Below are 21,378 nucleotides of genomic sequence, written 5' to 3'. Positions count from 1 at the left end.
CGGAGGAACCGGATGTAAAAGAGGGGAGAGAAGAAAACTTTCTTCTTCTACCATAAGGTAAAGGGGCTCTGAATCCTGGAGCCTTTGTTTCTCCAGGCACTAGAAACCCACTGCCTGTGAAATGGGTGTACATCTCGATATAAAGACAGGATTCTATTAATCAGTGTTCAAGCCATATCCATTCCTACCCCCCTCTAATTCCTAGCAGTGTCTTGCACACAGTGGGCACATTCCACCTATCTCAGAACTCCTGCAAAGTTGCAACTGGAAGCCAACTCCTGCAAGGTTGCAACTGGGTTGCAACTGGGCCAGATCCTGCAATAGTTCGCCCCCTTCTGGCCAGCTGGAGAAAGACCTAAATGGACTACATTTCCCGGCATGCCTTGAGAGAGAAAGAGAAAGAGAGAGACTCTTCCGGCTCCAGGGGAAGGAAGTTGACAAACACGTGAGACTGGCGGCGGTTAGGAAGAGGTGCAGACGGAATTGGAACTTCTGGCTTCGGTGTGGTCATGTTTCTCCAGTATTACCTCAACGATCAGGGAGACCGGGTCTATACGCTGAAGGTGAGAAAAGAAAACAGGTTGGAAACGGTTATGGCGAGAAACGTGGGTGGGGGAGCGGTTGAGACCAGCCACCGAATTGCCTAGGTGGGTGAGGGGAAGTAGAAAGCCCAGAAACCAGGAGTGATGGAGGCAGGAGTGTATGACTTGTTGATCTAACTGTCGCGTCTCCTGTCTTCCTATTAATCTTTTTTTTTTTTTTTTCGCGCAGCCTCCTCCCCATCCCAGCCTCTGTCTCCCTTATGACTCCAGGGATTGAGTTTTCCCACCACTCCTGTACTGAGCTAATGTTCTCTTTCTTCCTCGAGCAGAAGCTTGACCCTATGGGACAACAGACCTGCTCGGCTCATCCTGCTCGGTTCTCCCCAGATGACAAATACTCTCGACACCGAATCACCATCAAGAAACGCTTCAAGGTGCTCATGACCCAGCAACCGCGCCCTGTCCTCTGAGGGCCCCTTAAATTTCATGTCTCCTCTGCTACCCCTCAAGAGACTTTCTGAAACCAAGCTCTTCAGTGTGTGAGCCTAGAAGCCTTCTTATCATCCTTGCTCTTTGGAATCGGTTTCATCGTTGCCATTGTTCATGCTTGTGTGAAACAGTCATGGTAGCATACCTCTTAAGGGAACAAGTTTGAATCTTTCCATATTTTGAATCGCTGCCAGGTTATTAAATTGATTTGAAAGAGCTCTTGTTTTGTACGTTGTGGGAAGAAAGGAGGGAGATGAGAGGGAAGAGCACCTGAGGGGTACAACAAGTGGTACTTGGAAGAAAAACTTCAGTCACTGCAGGAGCGGTAGTGCGCGCGATGGGGTGTCGGGGAACGGGAAGAATGGTTGAGACTCTTCCACAACCGTCAGCATTCACTCAAAAGTACCCCTCTTGTCACTTAAGTCATTCCTTGCCCCTTGAAATGACGTTTTGACTCGGAGGAGTTGCTTGAAAAATAACAGCAGCTATATTGTAGAGGGGATGCTATGAATTGGAAGTCGAGAGACCAGGATTTTCCCCTCTGCGTGCCTTTGAGAAAGTCACTTGTTTAGTCTCACTTTTCTCATTTCTAAATTCTCTTCCAACTCTAAATTTGATAGAGTTCAGTGGTGGATCTTAATATAGCGACAGTGTGTTATAAATAGAACCGTTGTGAGTATGAATGCCTTTATTCATTAAATGAATAATATGCATCAATGAATGCATATTTACTGGCCCTCTGAAAATATTCCCAGGTTTTTCGTTTTCTCCATCAAGGAGTTGCCTTCTCACATACACCTAACTTTATTTTCTCCTTGGCAGGCAGCTACTTTGTGGAATTCTACATGGATCTTAATTTAGAAAATCGGGTATGAGAGATTCAAGCAGGGTTTTGCTGGTTTTTTAAGCTACTTTTGGGGTTAATTAAAAAAAAATGCAAGATTTCTTAGGACTTAAGCTGCTCTTATGGGGCAACCATAAATTTTTCAGCCAATTCATAGTAAGGGGATGATGAGGGAAAATGCTGTATTTAAGCTTTCAAGAAATGCTAGCTTGCTTCTTCTTGTCTTTGTCAAGTTAATCAACTCATTATTTCCCAATTTTCCCATTTGTGGCTTTTGACATTGGATTTGAATACTTAGTGCCCCTGATTTTAAAACTGCTTTATGGAGATTGTGTTCTAATTATACAATCGTTTTCTACTGCATCAAGATTCTAGACTCTAGAAGCAGATGTAACTTAAATCAGCATAAATTTGATTTATCATCACTGGTCCTGGAAAGGAATAATTATGTTTCTCTTGGACTGTGATGTCTGACGATCTCAGTAAAAAAGTTAGGGATAATTGTTGACTGCCGAGAAAAAGAAAATCTTTCTACTTGGGTCATAGTTAATAGAAGACAGATGATTGTTGAATCAATTACTTACTTATAGGAATGGTAAAATGAGATACTCGTTTCCTGTCAAGCAATTTTTAATTTCTTAGCCTGTTCACTTCCGGGGTCTTAGCATTGGATCTGAGGGACTTTAAAGTGTTACCCTATCCTGGGGTTTCTGGGTGTCAGGTCATGATCTGATTGTGATGATCGTGGAGCCCCTCATGGGGCTCTGCGCTGATAGCTCAGAGCCTGCTTGGAATTTTCTCTCTCTCTCTGCCCAATTGCATGTGCGCTCTCCCTCCTCTCTCAAAATAAATAAAAACATTTGAAGTTTTAACATCCTGTTAAGGGGATAATGATGGAAGAAATGTTAATTCTGCAAATAACTAGAAAAAGGATCTGCTATGGAACCTTCTTAAGCACCAAAGTCGGTAAATGAATTCTACCAATGTTTTATAATACTGACTGTAATTTTGTTTTTATAAGTAACCCACTACCCACCCCCACCCCCCAAAAGGATTACCATTGTTCCATGCTACCTGCTCTGTAAACTGAAATGAAAAGACTTTGACCTGGAAATATTCCTAATTGAAGCAGAGGAGAAAAGGCAGACTGGTTTGAATACCCAGGGCTTTTTCCTTAAGAGATTCTCTAGATACTAATATCTTCTGAGATGTGCTCAAAAACTGGAGAATTTTAAAAGTTATAGTCTATTGGTATTAGGTAGTATATATAAGTGAATGAAAATACAGTGTGGTATGAAGCAAAATTGGATGTTGCAGAAATCCACCATTTCTTTATAAAGAGAAAGTCTATTGAGATTTGAATAACTTAGCAGGCCTGCCTGAGAAAGACATCCCTCAGGAAGTGAATTTCTTCCTCAGGAAAGCTGTGAACCTGAGTTAATAATCACAGGCTTTGAAGAGCAAGAATCAAGCTTGAAAGAATCAAGCTTTAAGGAGGTTTACATTTTAAATGGGAATTCTCATTTTGTTACCTGGATATTTTTTATTTTGTGGTTTTGTTTTATTTTTTTTATAACCTGGTTCATTTTAACCAGATTTTGGACTTTGTGTGTCATTTGCTAAAAAGGGATTTCCTGGCTCAGGTTTTCAGTATAGTTCTGACCTAGTGCTAAGAATGATGCTTAAACATTTACCCTGGGAGGTATAAGGACCCAGGCAAAGCCAGGGCACAGATTGTTAAATTTAAATGTCTTGTTAAAGCTATAGGAAGTAACTTTAAAACAAAAGCATTGATAAGTCAAAACTTATTGAACACTCTATTCAGGTATTAAATAAACAGGCTAAGAAAAATATTCTGGTGACAGTAGTAGGGAAAACACTGGGATTGGAACAAAAAAGTATCTCTTGTTTTCCCCAGGTTTAAAATTAAAGACATTTTATATAGGGGTGCCTGGGTGGGTCAGTTGGTTAAGCATCTGACTCTTGATTTCTGCTCAGGAGATGATACCAGGTCTGTGGGATGGAGAACCGTGTTGCGCTCTGCGCTGAGTATAGAGCCTGCTTGGGATTCTCTCTCTCAAATACATTTAAAAAAAAAATTATGAAGACATTTTATTTAATTGAGCTTTCCGTCTAACTAGAAAGCGAAAAATATCATTTCCGCTCACCTTTATTGAGGTATAATTGACCAAATTGTATACATTGTGTACACGATGGCATGAACTATGCATGTGGTAAAAGACATTTTAAGGATGGGGGGAAAATGTAGCACAAAATATATATAGATATGAGGATACAGTGCTGTAAAAACACATCTCAAAAATTTGAGTAAGGGTCATACGTAGGTGTATGGTATGGGAGGTTTGTGATTTTTTTTAAAGAAATTATGAACGGTATTTTCAGAGACGCTTTTATTAAAAAGAGATGGGTTTTCAGGTTCTGAGGGCAAACGGCATTGTCTGCTCCCCCGAACGCCTCCAGACCTGAGTTTGTGCAACACAGCAAGACTGAGAAGGAAAAGGATTTGTTTTCTCCCGTGTTCGTTGCTCAGGCCCCAACACGCAACTACAATTCCCATCGTCCTCCGGGCCTCCCACGTGTGGCCCCTCAGTCCCGCTGCGACTTCAGCAGCGCATGCGCGCAGCCCTTAACGTCGCCTCGCAGACTGCAGAGGCTGGGCGGGGCTCCTCGGCACTCGCGGGACGGTACCGCCCTCCGGCCGCTCCCCCAGGCTTCTCTTCGGACCGTTAACCTCGAATGAGGAACGAGCGGAGAGGGAAGGGAGGGGCTGCGGCGGCGCTGGCACAGCCCGCCGGGCCCGGGGCCGGGGGCGGCGAGGTCACGTAACGGCTGCTCTGGCGTCTGCCCGGGGAGGGGGCGCCCTCCCCGGCAGCCGGAGCCCTCCTGCGCGCGGCTCCGAAACAGTTACCGGCTCGTAAACAACAGCTGCGCGCGCACCCGCATCAGCTGGCGCCGGGATTCAGCACCTGCGACCTCCTCTTCCCCTCATCCCCGCTGCCCCCTCCTGTTCAGCCTGGGCCAGCCTACGGGGCCGTCTCCTCTCTTGCTAGGACCCGAAGGAAGAACGGCGAGGGCCTGACCTGCGCCGCGGCCCTGGTCGGGGAGAAGGCGTCCTCCGGCAAAGGGGTGGCCCGTCCTGTCACACGCAGGAGAAACCCAGCGAGCAGACCGTGGGCTCGATGGACTAGCAACGACCTGCCACGACCCTGAGCTGCAGTCCGAGGGGTCTCGATCCGCTCGCTAGCCGCCCCCTCCCAGATCCAAGGGACCGTTCTGCCCGAAGAGCGGGCGTGCCACCCCCGCAGACCTCTTGGAGAGGAGAATCCGCTCTGCCCCTGCATCCTCTGCTCACCCTTTTCTCCTCATTCTCCTGTATCCAGTAGTGTGGGGTATTTTTCTCGTTATGCATGCTCATCTCTCCCACCAGACCCAAGTGGATTATTGGCCTCAAAAACATCGGGTGACTCTCCACACACCTCCCAGCCAAACCTGTGGGGTATTCACCTGATACACAACAGGTGGCCGGGTGTACACCATTTCGCAATCTGATCTGTGCTGTATTCGCCTGATAAGGGTGGGCCTGCGCGCACTTTGCTCAACTAGAACCGTGGGACATTTACCAGATAAAAAAGACTTAACTACCTCGGCGGAAACCTGGGGGTCGAGGGGAGAAACGCTTCACCAGCTTCTCTTGAGACCATGGCGCTGGGGCCGCAGTGCTGGACCAGGGGAGATAGCTAGATAACTTTTTTTTTTCCCCCTGAAGAAAGGAAGTTACACGAGTTTGGCATCGTTTTGTCTTTTTTCCTCCTTAAATATTCAATGGTAGTGCACTTTCTGGGATAGTCTGTTTGAATTCTGAGAAGGAACTTTTTGTGGTGTAAATCAAGGTTATTGAAGGTTTTTTTAAGTTATCTTTTCTATTTTACAATCAAAAGTAGCTAGCGTAGGAGGAAGGATTTTGCGGGGGTTTCCTTTTTTCTTTGTTCTTATAAAGGAAAAGAGAAAGAATAATGCATCCTCCAGAAACCACCACCAAGATGGCTTCAGTTCGGTTCATGGTGACACCAACAAAGATCGATGACATTCCTGGTTTGTCAGATACCAGCCCGGACCTCAGCTCCCGGTCCAGTTCTCGAGTAAGATTTAGCTCACGGGAAAGTGTGCCGGAAACAAGCCGGAGTGAGCCCATGAGTGAGATGTCTGGAGCCACCACTTCACTGGCAACTGTTGCACTGGATCCGGCTAGTGACCGAACTTCTAACCCCCAGGATGTCACGGAGGGTAAGTAGAAACACAGATGACAGGATACTTTCATTACCGGCTTATTTATCTGGTTGTCTACTGGAAAATCACTTTTCCATTATACAGTAATCATCAGGAACCAAGGTACCTCTTTTTGAGATGCCTAAGGAACCCTTTGGAATAATGGTCAGCCCAGTGACTCTCGGCAGCAATAATTTGGCATGTGGGAAGGTATATGGAAAGAAGGAAAGCAAATTTATATTTCGACTTCTTCATTTTGCCTCCTTAGAATTGAAATGAGTGTTTTGGTTTAGGGCAAATATCAAAGAATTTAATAGTTTTTCAGCACAGAGAATCCTAAATGGTGAAATTCAGTGGAGAGCTTTGGGGTCAGAATATTACAGTTGGCTTTTAAGGCTAGTTACCAGGAGTAGTTATTGATCATATCTTAGTTACCGTTTTCGCACAAAGATTTCAGATATTATGTTACCGAATTCTTTGTAAAAAATTATATCTTACAGAGACAGCAGTTCAAGAAGGTTAGCTTACTCAGGATGAGGCTGGTGGATCTATTGTCCTTGCTATCGAATGGAGAAATTGTAAAGAGGCTTTTAGGGCCTAATTCCCATATAATTTTGTAGAGAGGCTTTTAGGGTCTGATTTCTACATAATTTATTCACTTTGAACGTTAGGTGGAATGTGTTGAGTCTTTGTAGTCAGGAAATAGTAGTACACAAGCCACTTTCTGACTTACCTTGACCACTACAGACCTTAAGCTGCCTACACTAATTTGTGTTAGCTGGTTTGTAAGTTTTTACAGGATTTAGTGGGAAGAGGTGATGTAAAGAGAGAAAGGAGATGAGAGGTCATAACATTTTTCAGACTCTGAAGTACAAAAGTTTGAGAATTGCTGTACTGCTTTATATGTTTAGTTTTGTGCTAAATTATAACGTAGGTATGTCTAGTAATGAAAATTTCTCTTAAAACTCTTGAAGATTCTTAAAATGGTATTCTACCCAAATTTGAAAACCATAGCTTCAGCTACTGACTTGACATTTTCCGGTGTCAGGAAGTATTGTTCCTCTTAACCGAAAGGGTGCAGGAAACCAGAATGATTTTAGTTCCTTATTTGTGTTTGTTTTTCTGAATGTCTGGAAACAAGGTAGATTTGGTAAAGTTTGTAGTCTTAGAATTCACTTATCCTTGACTATTTTATGGAGATATGGACTTAACTGTTTTCAATTTCTTGACACACTTTATACCATGGAATGGAATAAAAAATAATTTATCATTTTCTCTTCCTCCAAATTAGTTCTAAATTGTAGTTTTAGTCTGTATCCATCATACTATATTTAGGTTGTAAAAATACCAGATAAAGACTATAACAGTGTTAATTTTTTTAATGCTGTAATTGTTGTTAGGCAGTTTACAGCTAACTGCTATTAGTCTTGTACTTACATATTTTGGAATTGTATTTTTATTCTGTTTAAAAAGTGAACTTATTTCTGTAATGTGTTAGCCTTGTGGAACAGGATCCTTATCCAGGCTGTTCTTCCCTTATTTACAAGCATTATTTACAGTATGGTATCGTATTACACTACAGAGGTAAAACTGGGAACCTATCTAGGTGAAATCTATGTTGTTTAGATGGGTATAGAAGTTAAAGCTTGGCTCTTTATCTAACATACTCCTTAATGTGTAAATATTATGATACCAAATGAAAGAAATTAACAGTCCAGCCATTAGATTGCAATTTCCACTATATTCTCAGGAAACTAGTTCTGTATTTTACTAATGACCTATTTTTTTCTCTGTCTTCTAAAAAATTATGACAACCAGAATCCTATGATATATTTTCCCCACTATTAGAGGGACTGATCAAAAATACAATTATTTCATCTTTGGCTTCTTAATACGCGGATGCCCTTGTTAGACTTAGATATAGATCTTCACAGGATCCTGTTGTCAAGAAAATCAAGGACATACTAATCTACATTTGTCTCTGGGCTGGAATCAGTATTGGAAAACAACACTGCATTTTCCGCAAGTGATTCTGTCCTTAAGCTCATACTATACTTCAGAATTGTTTGCTATTTTAATATTTAGAATTCTGTGATTTTTTTTTGGCCTTTTATATATACATCGTTCTGTGGTTGTGACATTGGTATGATTATCTCTCTTTTCTCCACAATTCCCATGCCTCTCACATTTCTTCCATATATTAGCTTCCCACCTTAAATTTCTTTTCTCATCATACACTTTTTATTCACATTACATTGTACAACCAAGGGGGGTGGGGGTGAAACACGAAGTTTTATATTTCTGTCTGTGTTTTAAGTTTTTCTCCTGTCGGCCTTTTGAGTAGGTAATTCTTTCTGCTATCAAAGTACTTATAATTTTCCTTTCATTTTGTTAAGGTTCCATTAGAGTTTATAGGATTGTGCAGTTGGTAAATAAAAACAAGAATCTTAGACTGTACTTGCTTTTACATGAAGAATGCCTTAAAGATACAGAAGAAACTGTTGAGAGTGGATACCTCTGGTGGGTTATGAAAATAGGGTGGAAAATGGGAACTTTCCTTTACCTAAACAATTCAGAAGGGCATGTACAATTTTTTAGATTGAGGATGTATCACTTTAATAATAAAAATTTTAAGAGGCATAGCATGTTAGGGAACCTCAGATGACCAAGAATTGAATTCTGAAGAAGAACAAGAATTGAATTCTGGTCAAACTCTATTTTAAAAAATGGGAGGGGAGTGCACCTGAGTGGCTCAGTCGGTTAAGCGTCAGACTTCAGCTCAGGTCATGATCTCACGGTTCTTGGGTTCAAGTCCCGCGTCAGACTCTGCTGACAGCTCAGAGCCTGCAGCCTGCTTCGGATTCTGTGTCTCCTCCTTTCTGCCCCTTCCCCATTCATGATCTGTCTTTCTCTCTCCCTCAAAAATAAATAAGCATTAAAATAAAAATGGGGAAACTAAGGCTTACAGAGATGGTTATTTGTAGATCAGAGTGGGAAAGCCAAGACTGAAAAGTGCAGGCCTCCTGACTTCTATCCAGTGCTTATATCATTTTGTCTCTGTCATGATGAACATTATTTACATTTGCCTTGTAACTATTTTGTTACCTTAAACGATTGTTAAAATAATAATACCCAAAAAGAGCAAGGGACATATTTTTATATGTCTTACACAGGTTCTGATACATTTCACCCTTTTACAATTGAACAAATGCTCCCTGAGGCTCTGCTATGTATAAGGCACTCCAGTAGGAATTATAGGAAATATACATATGAGACAGTCTCTGCCTTTGGAGAGCTTATAGTTTAGTGGTGAAAATGACCAGAACACTTTATCCATTTCTTCACCATTTACTGAACACTTCTTAGGAGTCAGGCCCTGTCCTGGGTGTTAAGGATGCAGGAGGACCAAGAAAAAAAATCCCAATAACTGTTGTAAGGAAAGTTATGATCTAACAGAGAAAACAAACAAATGTTCCTATAAATTATAATGCTGTGTGATAAATACAAAAATGAAGATACAGCAAAACACCAAAAAAAGAAAAATACAGCAAATTTTAGAATAATACAATAGAAAAATTTAGCAAAGGAAAATGAAGAACTGCGATAAAAATGGAGACATTTAGAGACTGGAGGTCCTGATGGAGTAAAGTTGTAGTGAAAGATGTAGAAGGATTAAAGACTGTGTTCAGAGAGTTGAATGTTGGAGTTAATTGTTTCAGAGGTGGGGCAGGTCCAGTGTTAAGATGATCTAATATGCAGCCTTGGGAGTGGGTTTTTGAAATGGAGTAAAACTAAAATCCATTAAGTCAAGGAGCTCTAAATATACCAATTCCAAGGGTGACTGTCAACAAGTTTTTATTGGGGGTCATTAGGTGGTAGAGATGCAAAAGTAATTTAGATAAGTCCCTCCTTCAAAGAGTCACCTTCTGTCTGAAACTTTCTCTGATTTACCCCCACCACCAGATAAAATAGATAAGTTCTTTATGTCCCTGTATCCCTTATGCAGACTGTTACTATAATACCTATTTCACTTAATTTTGTTGATTTTGTATGTTATCTTTCTCACCTAGGCAGCAAAGTTCTTGGGACAGGAACACAAAGTTGTCTTTGTATCATCAGCACCTAGTATAGTGTGTCATGCCACATATAATTTGCACTCAATAAAATACATATTGAGTTGAAGATCTTCTAAGCCAAAAAAAAAGATCTAGAAATAGGGACGCCTGGGTGGCCCAGTCAATTAAGCGTCCAACTCTTGGTTTCAGCTCAGGTTATGATCTCGTGGGTTTGAGTCCCACATTGGGCTCTGCACTGGCAGAGCCTACTTGGCATTCTCTTTCTCTCCCTCTCTTTCTGCCCCTCCCCCACTTGTGCTGTCTGTCTCTCTCAAAATAAATAAATAAACTTTAAAAAAAGGATAGAAATATAAACAAAAATTAAAAACATAGTATGGTAAAGGCAAATGAAATGTACCCACTAGAGCAGTGATGCTTCATCTGGTTGCATATTAGAATGATCTAGAGATCTTTTTAGAAAATACTTCTGCCCCTTTCCCAGGGATTCTGATTTAATTGCATCAGTAGTTTTTAAAAGCTTTTCAGATGATTCTAATGTAAAGCCCGCATTGAAGACCATAGCCCGGAAGAGAAGCGTGATTAATGCTGTGCATTTGAGAAGAACTTTCCCACCTGATTAGGACTTCACTGTGAGCAGATAGGCACAGCAGGCCTTTCCTTAAATGTCAGGAGGTCTTATAGAGTAGAATATTTATCTGCCCATGGAGCCATTACACTACACACTTACGTTTAGTGTATTCAGCTGATCTAGGGTTAAATCAGAATAATGATTGACTAAGCAACTTGGAGAACTAGCTAGTTGTTTTTTTTTTCCCCCATAAGAACATACTTCAAAGTACCAAGTACTTTTCTGTACTTTTCCAAAAAACTTGTAAGTTTTTGCCCCAAACCAAAATAAGTGAATTACATTGTATTGCCAATCAATGACTATTACCCTTATTTTAAATATATTTTTCATATTATACTTGGCCCTTGAAAAACCCAGGGGTTAGGGGTACCAACCCTCATGCAATAGAAAATTTGAATGTAACTTTTGACTCCACCAGACTTTAACTGCTAATAGCCTACTGTTGACCAGAAGAAGCCTTACCAATAATATAAACAGTCAGTTAACCTTTTTGTACATATTATAGACTGTCTTCTTACAATCAAGTAAGCTAGAGAAAATAAAATGTTATTAAGAAAATCGTAAGGGATAGAAAATGTGTTTACTATTCTGTATTATTTATAGAAAAAAATCCAAGTGTAAGTGGACACATGCAGTTCAAACCTGTGTTGTTCAAGGGTCAAGTGTATGTGGTTCTTGAATATTGTTCATTTTACTTTGGCACTCTGTGAGCTATAACATTGTAGAAGGTAGTAAGATGGATAGTTTCATAAAAATACATGGATTTGGTACCTTCTTAGCTCATCTGATATCATCCTCTGATTTTATATATATATATATTTTTTAAGGGTTTCCAGTATTCTCTGAAACATTTTGAACATTTTGGTCACAGACCACATCTGTTTTGGTCCACTTTTCCATACTCTACAGCCAGTGATTAAACTTTATAATATACTACTCTACACCACAGGAAGCAATCAGCCAAATCCAGAATACGGGAAATTTTACTGAATAACCAGATTCTTCAAAAAATAAATGGCATGGGGTGGAGGAGGAGTGATGGGAAGAGAGGGAAAGCTGTTACAGACAAAAAGCAGACCAACCAGATGCAAGGTGTGGGCTTTATTTGGATCCTAATGTAAACAAGAGTAAAAGATACCTTTGGGGTAATCAGGGAAATGTGACAATGTACTTGGTATTAAATGATTTTAATGAATTATTGTGAATTTTCTTAGGTATATTTAAGACATTGTGGTAAAGTCCTTGTCTGTAAAGATACATATTGAAGTATCTACAAGTGAAATGAAATGTACTCCACCACCCAGCCCCCCCCCCCAAAAAGTTGAGAATATTGGCAAATGTTTACATTTTGAATTGGAGTAAAAGGTGCATGGGGATTCATTTTACTGTTTTCTCTGCTTTTGTGTATATTTGAAAATATCTATAATAAAAACTTTCAAAAGGTTGAACTGTGTGTAAGAAAGCTGCTTTGATAGAAAGGACTTTCTTTTAGAGTCTGTCCTAGCATACTCTGTGTTTTGACTCAGCAGTTGGTAAAGTGATGCTTCAACTTCGTGTCTTTTATTTTTGGTAATATCTTCTATGTCCTCACTAATTCTTTTCTACCAAAGGCCTTATTCTTTGCCTGTCAGTGGCATATTTCTTGCTTCCAGAGTCTCATAAACCTTGCTTTGATATTATCTCTACTGGAATGGAAAAGAAGGAAGAGGACACTCCTGGGCACCTTTAAAAGTTATACTTCCCATTTCAAGACTGTTAGAATAAGAGTAATGTTTCTAACGCTGACATTTAAGATAATTTTTAATGACCTATGCGGATGATGTCTTGCTATGAACTTTTGGATTGTAGCTGCCTCTCTTTTTGTCCCCTCTGCCTGCACTCTGAAATAGCAAGACCTTTGTGCAAATTCTTTTTTTTTTAACTTTATTTATTTTGAGAGAGAGCAAGAGAGAGAGAGCAAATGTGGGGGACAGGCAGACAAGAAAGGGAAAAGAGAATCCCAATCAGGCTTCGTGCTGTCAGTGTGGAGTCCAACACAGGGCTCAAACTCACAAACCATGAGATCATGACCTGAGCTGAAATCAAGAGTCAGACACTTAACTGACTGAGCCACTCAAGCGCCCCAACCTTTATGTAAATTGTAAAAAAGACAGCCCTTCCAGGCTTCACTAGAGAAGGACAAACTGGATTTCAACCCCCAACCCCTGCCCTTTTGGTGTGACACAGTCTGCACAGCAGCTGCACCTGGTGGGTTTGCTGAATCAGAATAATGCAAATTATATGTGTTTGAGTTCTTGGCGAGGTCTCTTGTTGTTGTTGTTTTCTTTTTCTTTTTTGTAAAGAAAGGTGAAAGATTTATGTGATATGAAGAGAAACCAGAGTATGGTGATGGGTTTCTTAGCAGCACATACGAAACTTTGGAGGGGTATATTGTAGGAATTATGAAAGCATTTTATTTTGTGAATGTATAAAACAATGTGTTATTTTAATGAAGTTTTGTAAGTAAATAGGGAAATGAGAAGATTTTCCTCATTACAATCCTGTGATTAGTGCTTTGGTGTATTGTGTAGAACCCCAGCAATTATAAATGAAGGTGTGAGCACAAAACTGCAGAACATACAGCACACACACAAGCAGACACACAAGGCACCTTGCTTTAAATGCAGAAGTTCCATAGTTGATGAATAATAAATATTATTACCATATTTGCTCAGTTCTAAGGCGTACACTTGTCATCTTTTTAACATTTCTGACATTTAGGTGCATTTTACTTTTGAAGAATTTTAAGCTACTGTTAAATCATTGGTGGAACTTACAGTTAACAAAATTTCAGAATCAAGTCACTATTGTGAATAAATCAATCTGAAATGAAAGGCTGTCCACAATCTGAAATTTTGAAGTTACCTTTGGATGTCTACTGAAAAAATGTGAGGGCTGAAGCTTTTTTTTAGTCTTAAAATGGAAGTTTTTGTAGTTGAAAAGCCAGAGATAGAAAACAAAAAGTGTGTGTAAGTAATTAAGAGATAGGAGGTGTGTTTGGGTTTTAATCCTAACTTTAGTTGTTGTATTTTTGTTTGTTTGTTTGTGTTTTTCACTTTAAAATTTCCTGTTCTTTTAGAACTGTGTTTCAGTCTCCAGTTTCTCTACTGAATTAGTCAGTGGCATCTTTGGCTTTGCATTTTTATTACTGCATTGCTCAGCCTTATACTTTACTAATGGTCTTGAGAAATCCATGCAAGATATTCAATTGGTAGCCTTCCTCTGTTTATTTTTATGTTATTTTTTTTTTAATTTAGAGAGACCATGTGCAAATGGGGCAGAGGGACAGAGGGAGAAAGAGAGAATCTCAAGTAGACTCCGACCTCAGCACAGTGCCCGATGCAGGGCTCGAACCCATGACCCTGGGATCATGACCCAAGCTGAAATCAAGAGTCGGACCCTCAATTAACTGGGCCACCCAAGCACCACAGCATTCCTCTTTTTACAGTCAGAACCATTTGGTTAATAGTTTTAATTTTTGGCCAAGTGGCACCTGAATTTCTTCATTTTCTCCATTTCACCAGACAAATCTACTTTTACTTAGGGGTAAAACTATTCCGTTTTTATACAGCTAGTTTAAAAACAAGAAAACAGTAAGTTTAAAAACTCGTATATATTGGGGCACCTGGGTGGCTTAGTCAGTTTGAGTGTCCAACTCTTGATTTCTGCTCAGGTCATGATCTCACAGTTTGGGAGTTTGAGCCCTGCATCGATCGACCTCTGCACTGGCAGTGCAGAGCCTGCTTGAGATTCAGTCTCTCTCTCTCTCTAAATTATTTAAAAATAAATAAACTTAAAAAACTTTTTAAAACTCTTGTATAAATATGTACATTATCACTTTGAGGAGCTATGAGAAATTGAACCAAACTGAAATTTATCTTATTTGAGAGCATTTGCATTTAACATCCAAGCTTTTATATATATATATATATATATATATATATATATATATATATATATATCCAGAAAGAATACTTACTTTCACAACTGGCTAGTTTACATCCTAAATTATTAAAAAAAAATTTTTTTTATTTAAAAAAATTTTTAGGGGCTCCCAGGTGGTTCAGTTGGTTCAGTATCAGACTCTTGATTTCAGCTCAGGTCATGATCTCACAGTTCATGAGATCAAGCCCTGCATCAGACCCTGCTTGGCATTCTCGCTCTCCCTTGTTCTCTGCCTATCCCCCACTTGCTTGTGCACACTCTCACACTCTGTCTCTCAAAATAAACATTTTTTTAAAATAAAAAATTTGTTTCTTAGTTTTGCAGTGTACTCATTTCCAATGGAATTCTAAGAATTATTAGGAAATAGAAAACATTCTTCCCTATTAAATGAAAAATCATGTTTTGATATTTTTCATTTAAAATAAAGTCATTTTCTTCAGAGCTATGATGGGATTTCTCATCCAGGAGAAAATTGAAACTGATAAGGTTAAGTAACCTGCCCAAGGTCATACAAGTAATAAATTGAAGATTAGTAACTTAAACCCAGGTGTGTGTGATTTTAGTATCAGTATCCCTGTTATTACACTTCCTCTACTAACATTAGTTGGCTGTATTGAAGCATTTAGTAAGCAGCAAAGGTAGAGTAGAAGAAGTATAAAAGAAATAGAATTTTTATGTTCAGTGTACATTTTTGCAGTTTTTTTGTCTGGATTGGGGGCATGAAAGGAAATAGGGGTTTTTGATTTTTCAAAAGAAGGTAGTAAAATGACATGTTTCCTGAGTAATTTTAAGGTTCTGTATTCCTAAAAGGAAATCTGGCCTAAAAGTATGTATTTTTTTTTTAAGATTTTATTTTTAAGTAATCTCTACACCCAACATGGGGCTCAAACCTACAGCTCTGAGATCAAGAGTCACATGTTCTACCACCTGAGCCAGCCAGGTGCCCTTATTTCAGTGTCTTTTAAATAAATGGCTTGCAAATACCCAGGGCAATTTGGTAGTGCTGAATTATACAGTTATTAAGCACATTAGTTCATCTTCCTGAAAGTTAATATTCGTATTTCTAGTTTCAGTAGATCTACTTGTTTTTTGGTTTTGGTTTTGGTTTTTAGTAATCTCTACCCCCAACGTGGGGCTAGATCACAACCCTGAAATTGGTAATCACATGTTCTACCAACTGAGCCACCCAGGCACCTCGTGGTATATCTATTTTAAAATGGAGTTTTGGGGGTGCTTGGGTGGCTCAGTCAGTTGAGCATCCAACTCCTGATTTTGGCTCAGGTCATGGTCCCAGGATTATGGGACGTGCTGAACGTGGAGTCTGCTTGAGATTCTCTCTCTCTCTCTCTCTCTCTCTCTCTCTCTCACACTCTCTCTCTCTCAATCCCCCCCCCCCCCGTCTTCTGCCCCTCTCTCCCACTTGTGCATATGCGCTTTCTCTCTCTCATGGGAGTTTTGTTGGAAGAAAGGAAGCAATAACTTCTTTAAAAACAAAAACTTGTTCTCTGAGGTGAAATTAACAAGAAAATTTTGTTTTGAATTGTATTTTCATTTTTCTTTATATTTTTAGAAATATGTCTTAAGTTTTGACAATATGTTGCAGTTTCATTTTCTATGCACTGTTCGTAGTGTTGACCAGAAACCTATCTAGCAAGTATTTCATAATATAGAATGGAATGTCCTACATCAAAAATGAAATTCTAAGTGAGTTACTGAGTAGTCTATGTTCATAGTGCCAGTGCTACGTTTTTGGTTGGTGATTCTTGGGTCTTACAGTATCTAGGCTATAATCACATTAGACTAATGAAAGAGATGGGCAGCCTTATACAGGGAGTTGTAATATCGTGAAGAAGGAAACAGTGGAAGCTGAGGACTCTTGGGTACACAAAGGGTTTTGATAATGCCTTCTTTAATATCAGCCAAAATGGGTGATGTAGCTATCAAGTTGGCCAGCCATCAACTATCCTCCTACTTCGTTCTTTTCTTTAGTGAAGATTCACACCTGTAGGTCCTTGAAGAAGTAACTGGGCAAGGTAGTAGTGTGTTGTGCCCTCAAGGTTCTATGTTTACACTATATTGTACTTACAGAACTGGTCTGATGTTGCCTTTTATTATATAGTGAGGTAGATAACATGATTGTGAGCTCCTTGAGGGCAGGAACAGTGTCTTGTTCTCCATTGTATTCCTATTTCCTAGCACATAATGGTCACTCAAATATGTATTGAATAATGCATGATTTCTTCAGCTTCAATAAAGCATGAGATTTTCCTGACATTTTGATTTGGAGAAGTCTCTGCCTTTCTTACAATGCAATATTATGAATCCATCAGAAAATAATGTCTGAGGTATTTATTATCTTTCAGTTGTTAGCCCCAACATATGTTATATATTAATCACTGATGCCATTTTATAAAAACCCATTTTCATGGACAATTTTATGTAATTCTGAGATTTAGGGGTTTTAAGTTCTTACTATCCATTGTAGTTGGTCTTCACCAGAGTAATTGATTAACTCTATAATTCTTTCTGAACTTGTCTACATAAGGCAATATTTAGAATTTGTGATCATTTCAATATTTTAAACCACTATTTCCAGTGTCTGAAGGGGAAAGAGGGTTTGCTGATATATTAAGGAATATATATATATATATATATATATATATATATATATATATTTCTACTTAAGAATGAGAGTCTGTATACTTTTCCAGCTATAGCTCTAAATTTAAGTAGTGAACTGCCAGTAAAATGTTTACAGTATTCTGTAACACAGCCATGGAGTGTAGTATGTAAATGGTGCTGGTCCATCAGCTGTCTACTTAACCTGTGTGAGGAGGTAAGTTCAGAAATTGAAAGTTTTAAAAAACTTGCTTAGCAGTTTGATAGAGCAATTTTATGTCAAATCTAATAATAAAAATTAGAACTTGTGTTTTGTATATTTTTCTAGTAATTCATAAGATTTTTAGTCCTCAATGAATTCTGAATATAAAGAAAAATATTCCTTTACCAGCAATCATTTGCAACGCGCTGTTCTTTTGAATGTTTGCCTAACCTTCTGAATGATACCTCATGAGGTAGTGTTTCCCTACCAGTGGCCCTTTAAAGCCTGAGTAACTGAATGGGGGTCACGGAGTAAGTTAGTCCTTTATGCAAGTCTGATATTTTCCTTAAGAATGCCTGCTCTAACACATGACCTCTTTCTTTTCTTAATATTTGAAGGTAAGTTAAAATTTTTGTAAATTCTGTGCTTTTTTAGAAGTTCTATAATTCAGACATTTTAATGAAATCCTATAATTCAGATCTTTTTCCTGTCAAACAACATCTTTTAATAAGATGAATTTATTGTTAGAGTTATAGAATGAAGAGTATGAAGGGTTTACTTCTATGTAAACTTCATGAAGAATTTACTGAGGATAAAACATAATTAACCTTTGTTGCTCAAAGTTCATCATAAATTTACCTTAATCAAGAAAATTAAAGCATAATGCCATTTTCTATTTATATTTAGTTGCTGGCTGGCAGTTACAACGATTTGATGAGAATGTCTATCCTAAATATTTTGAAGTAACAACTTACTACATTAGAAGCAACTGCTTGGGGGGGAAAAAGCAACTACTTGGAAGTAGATTCCACTTTCTTTACTATTTGTTATAAAAACACCATTTGTAATAATAAAACAAATGCTGTAAGCACAAAACTGTCAATTGGCTACAATTTTAAAGGCTCTCTCAAGTGTGGCTGGATCTCAATAGTAGATAAAGCACTCTGAATGGTATCTTCAAACTACAAGAGTTTAGGAGAGATTCATAAGATTTGAAGCTGTTTTCCAAATCAGAATCCTTTTTTCTTTGCACACCATCCCCATCAAATGTGTGTGTGTGTGTGTGTGTGTGTGTGTGTGTGTGTGTCTATGAGAGAATTCTGTAAAAAGGTGTAGACAGATGAGTTAAGTCTACATTGTGTGTGTCATGGGAGCTATTGTTCTATTTTATATTTTTCCAGCTTTTTAATAGCATGCTGGTACCTTTGATCAAGCTCTAGTTGCATTTTTAAGTTTTTTGAAAGAATACTATTTAATATGTTACTAAATCCTTTTTTTTTTTTTTTTTTAATTTTTTTTTTTCAACGTTTATTTATTTTTGGGACAGAGAGAGACAGAGCATGAACGGGGGAGGGGCAGAGAGAGAGAGGGAGACACAGAATCGGAAACAGGCTCCAGGCTCCGAGCCATCAGCCCAGAGCCTGACGCGGGGCTCGAACTCCCGGACCGCGAGATCGTGACCTGGCTGAAGTCGGACGCTTAACCGACTGCGCCACCCAGGCGCCCCCTAAATCCTTAACATCATATCTAAAAACTGATGCATATCTGAAAACTCATGTATTCAAAATGTATGTGGCTTTTTAATTCCAGGGATTTTGCTTGCTGCTTACTTATAGAAGTTTTCTTGCATCGTGAATTCATTTTTAGCATGCATTACTAGATTCTTAAGAATCACTTCAGCAGGATGTAGTGTGGTTCTAGGTTATTTGTGAATGGCTTTTGTACAATACAGTTCTCAGGTTCTGAGAATGAAGAGGAAATGCATATATGATTTGCTCTAAAATTGAGTGATGTAGTATAACAGTATAGTACAACCTGGAAGAGAATCCTTATGTTGAAAATAATTTCCCACTTACTTTCCCTTAATTGTTCAAGTCTTTTCACTGAATCTAATTTGTCTTTGTTTTTTTAATAAATGGTTTGAATAAAACAAAATGCTGGTTGTCATGAGTTGTTAGCTCTGATTAAAAATAAGTAATTGGATAGTGTAGAACAGTAAATTGTACTTCCAAAATATTACCCATGGTAGATCCATTCTTCTAAAGAATGGGCATGCTTTTTAAAAAAACAAACATAATGTCACAAAAAAGTTTTACTGAAACTAGTAATATAAATAATGTATAATATTTGGCCTAATGTACAAAGCACTATGGGAGTAATGCCATTATAAATGCGCTTTTGCCCTAGCCTGGGCTTATGTCTTACTGCTAAAAAATACCATAGGGGCGCCTGGGTGGCTCAGTCGGTTAAGCTTCCAACTCTCTGTTTCGGCTCAGGTCATGATCTCGAAGTTGCGTGGTTCAAGCCCACGTCAGGCTCTGTGCTCACGGTGCAGAGTCTGCTTGGGATTCTCTCTCTTCTCCCTCTCTCTGCTCCTCCCCCGCTCATGCTGTCTCTATCTCTAAAGAAATAAACTTAAAAAAAAAAAAAAGATTTGAGGGGTGCCTGGGTGGCGCAGTCGGTTAAGCGTCTGACTTCAGCCAGGTCACGGTCTCGCGGTCCGTGAGTTCGAGCCCCGCGTCAGGCTCTGGGCTGATGACTCAGAGCCTGGAGCCTGTTTCCGATTCTGTGTCTCCCTGTCTCTCTTCCCCTCCCCCGTTCATGCTCTGTCTCTCTCTGTCCCAAAAATAAATAAACGTTGAAAAAAAAAATTAAAAAAAAAAAAAGATTTGAAAAAAAACTATAGTTTTTTTTAAATGTAAAACTAAATATTTCAAACCTGTATGATTCATTTCAAACAGCATTCAACACTATAAAATCAAAGTACAGGACTAGCATTTATGTAACTGCTTAAATTTTACGTGAAATGGAATTTGACCCATAAGTGCTTTGCTTTATACTCACACCTAAAGATCTTTATAAAGATTTCAGTGAACTTCAGTTCATTGTATTTTTTCCAACATTTTATTAAGAAAATTTTCAAACATACAGAAAAATTGTAAGACTTTTGGTAAACAACCATCTTTATCCTCCAAATGCTACAATTAACATTATGCTCTATTTGTTTTACCAAATATTTATCCCTTCCATTGGATCCATCTATTTTTAAAGCATTTCAAATTAAGTTGCAGGCATCAGTTATGCTTCAACTCTAAACACTTTTGTATGCATATGATTAATATGTAATATATAACTTAAAACGTTTTTGAGATTCATCCATGTTGTTGAATGTATCAGTAGTTTGTTCCTGGTTATTGTTGAGTAATACTCTATTGTATGAATATACTACAGGTTGCTTATCTTATTGATGGATAACTTGTCTGTTTCCTATTTGGGCTGTTATGAATAAAGGTTTATAAACATACTTGTTTGAAATTTGTAAAAGGGGCACCTGGGTGTCTCAGTTGGTTGAGCATCTGTCCAACCCTTGATTTCAACTTAGGTCATGATCCCAAGGTTATGGAATTGAGCCCTGTGGTGATGGAGCCTGCTTAAAATTCTCTCTCTCTCTCTCTCTCTCTCTCTCTCTCTCTCCCCCTCCCCTCCCTCTCTCCCTCTCCCCCTCTGCCCCTTTTCCTTGCTCTTGCTCTCTCTCTCTTTCTCTCAAATGAAAAAAAAAAGACAAAATTTATAAAAAGCTGCCAAACCTTTTTCCAAAGTGGTTGTTATTATTTTATATTCCCACCAACATTTGCTCTACATCCTTGCCAACAGTTTTAATGGTGATTTTAATTTGCATTTCCTGAAAGCCAATGATGTTGAACACT

At 38.8% G+C, this 21,378-nt stretch overlaps 2 protein-coding genes across 4 annotated transcripts in view; both read left to right on the top strand.

Annotated features, from left to right (window-relative positions):
- Positions 1-431: 431 nt before the first annotated feature.
- On the top strand, positions 432-1,248 carry NOP10 (NOP10 ribonucleoprotein). Its single transcript, XM_030318583.1, has 2 exons — positions 432-563; positions 872-1,248. Exons 1-2 carry the CDS (start codon positions 510-512, stop codon positions 1,010-1,012), a joined length of 195 nt encoding a protein of 64 aa, XP_030174443.1. The 5' UTR covers positions 432-509; the 3' UTR covers positions 1,013-1,248.
- A 3,387-nt stretch (positions 1,249-4,635) lies between these two features.
- SLC12A6 (solute carrier family 12 member 6) overlaps positions 4,636-21,378 on the top strand; it is an 88,024-nt gene continuing 71,281 nt past the window's right edge. Inside the window, exon 1 of one of the 3 annotated variants that reach the window (XM_030318579.2) lies at positions 4,636-6,180. In XM_030318579.2, the coding sequence (XP_030174439.1) occupies positions 5,910-6,180 (271 nt within the window). In that variant the 5' untranslated portion in view covers positions 4,636-5,909. The remainder of the gene's footprint in view (positions 6,181-21,378) is intronic. The other 2 variants (XM_030318577.2, XM_030318576.2) reach the window with 2 other exon arrangements.

The sequence above is a fragment of the Lynx canadensis genome, chromosome B3 (genome assembly GCF_007474595.2).
Source record: "Lynx canadensis isolate LIC74 chromosome B3, mLynCan4.pri.v2, whole genome shotgun sequence".
Lineage (NCBI taxonomy): Eukaryota > Metazoa > Chordata > Mammalia > Carnivora > Felidae > Lynx > Lynx canadensis.
This window is presented reverse-complemented; position numbering and strand designations above follow the sequence as displayed.

Excerpts from the sequence above, each read along its gene's own strand:
- NOP10 (XM_030318583.1), top strand. The coding sequence starts at position 510 with ATGTTTCTCCAGTATTACCTCAACGATCAGGGAGACCGGGTCTATACG. Across the intron at positions 564-871 it reads ACCGGGTCTATACGCTGAAG|AAGCTTGACCCTATGGGACA; the intron begins GTGAGAAAAGAA and ends TTCCTCGAGCAG.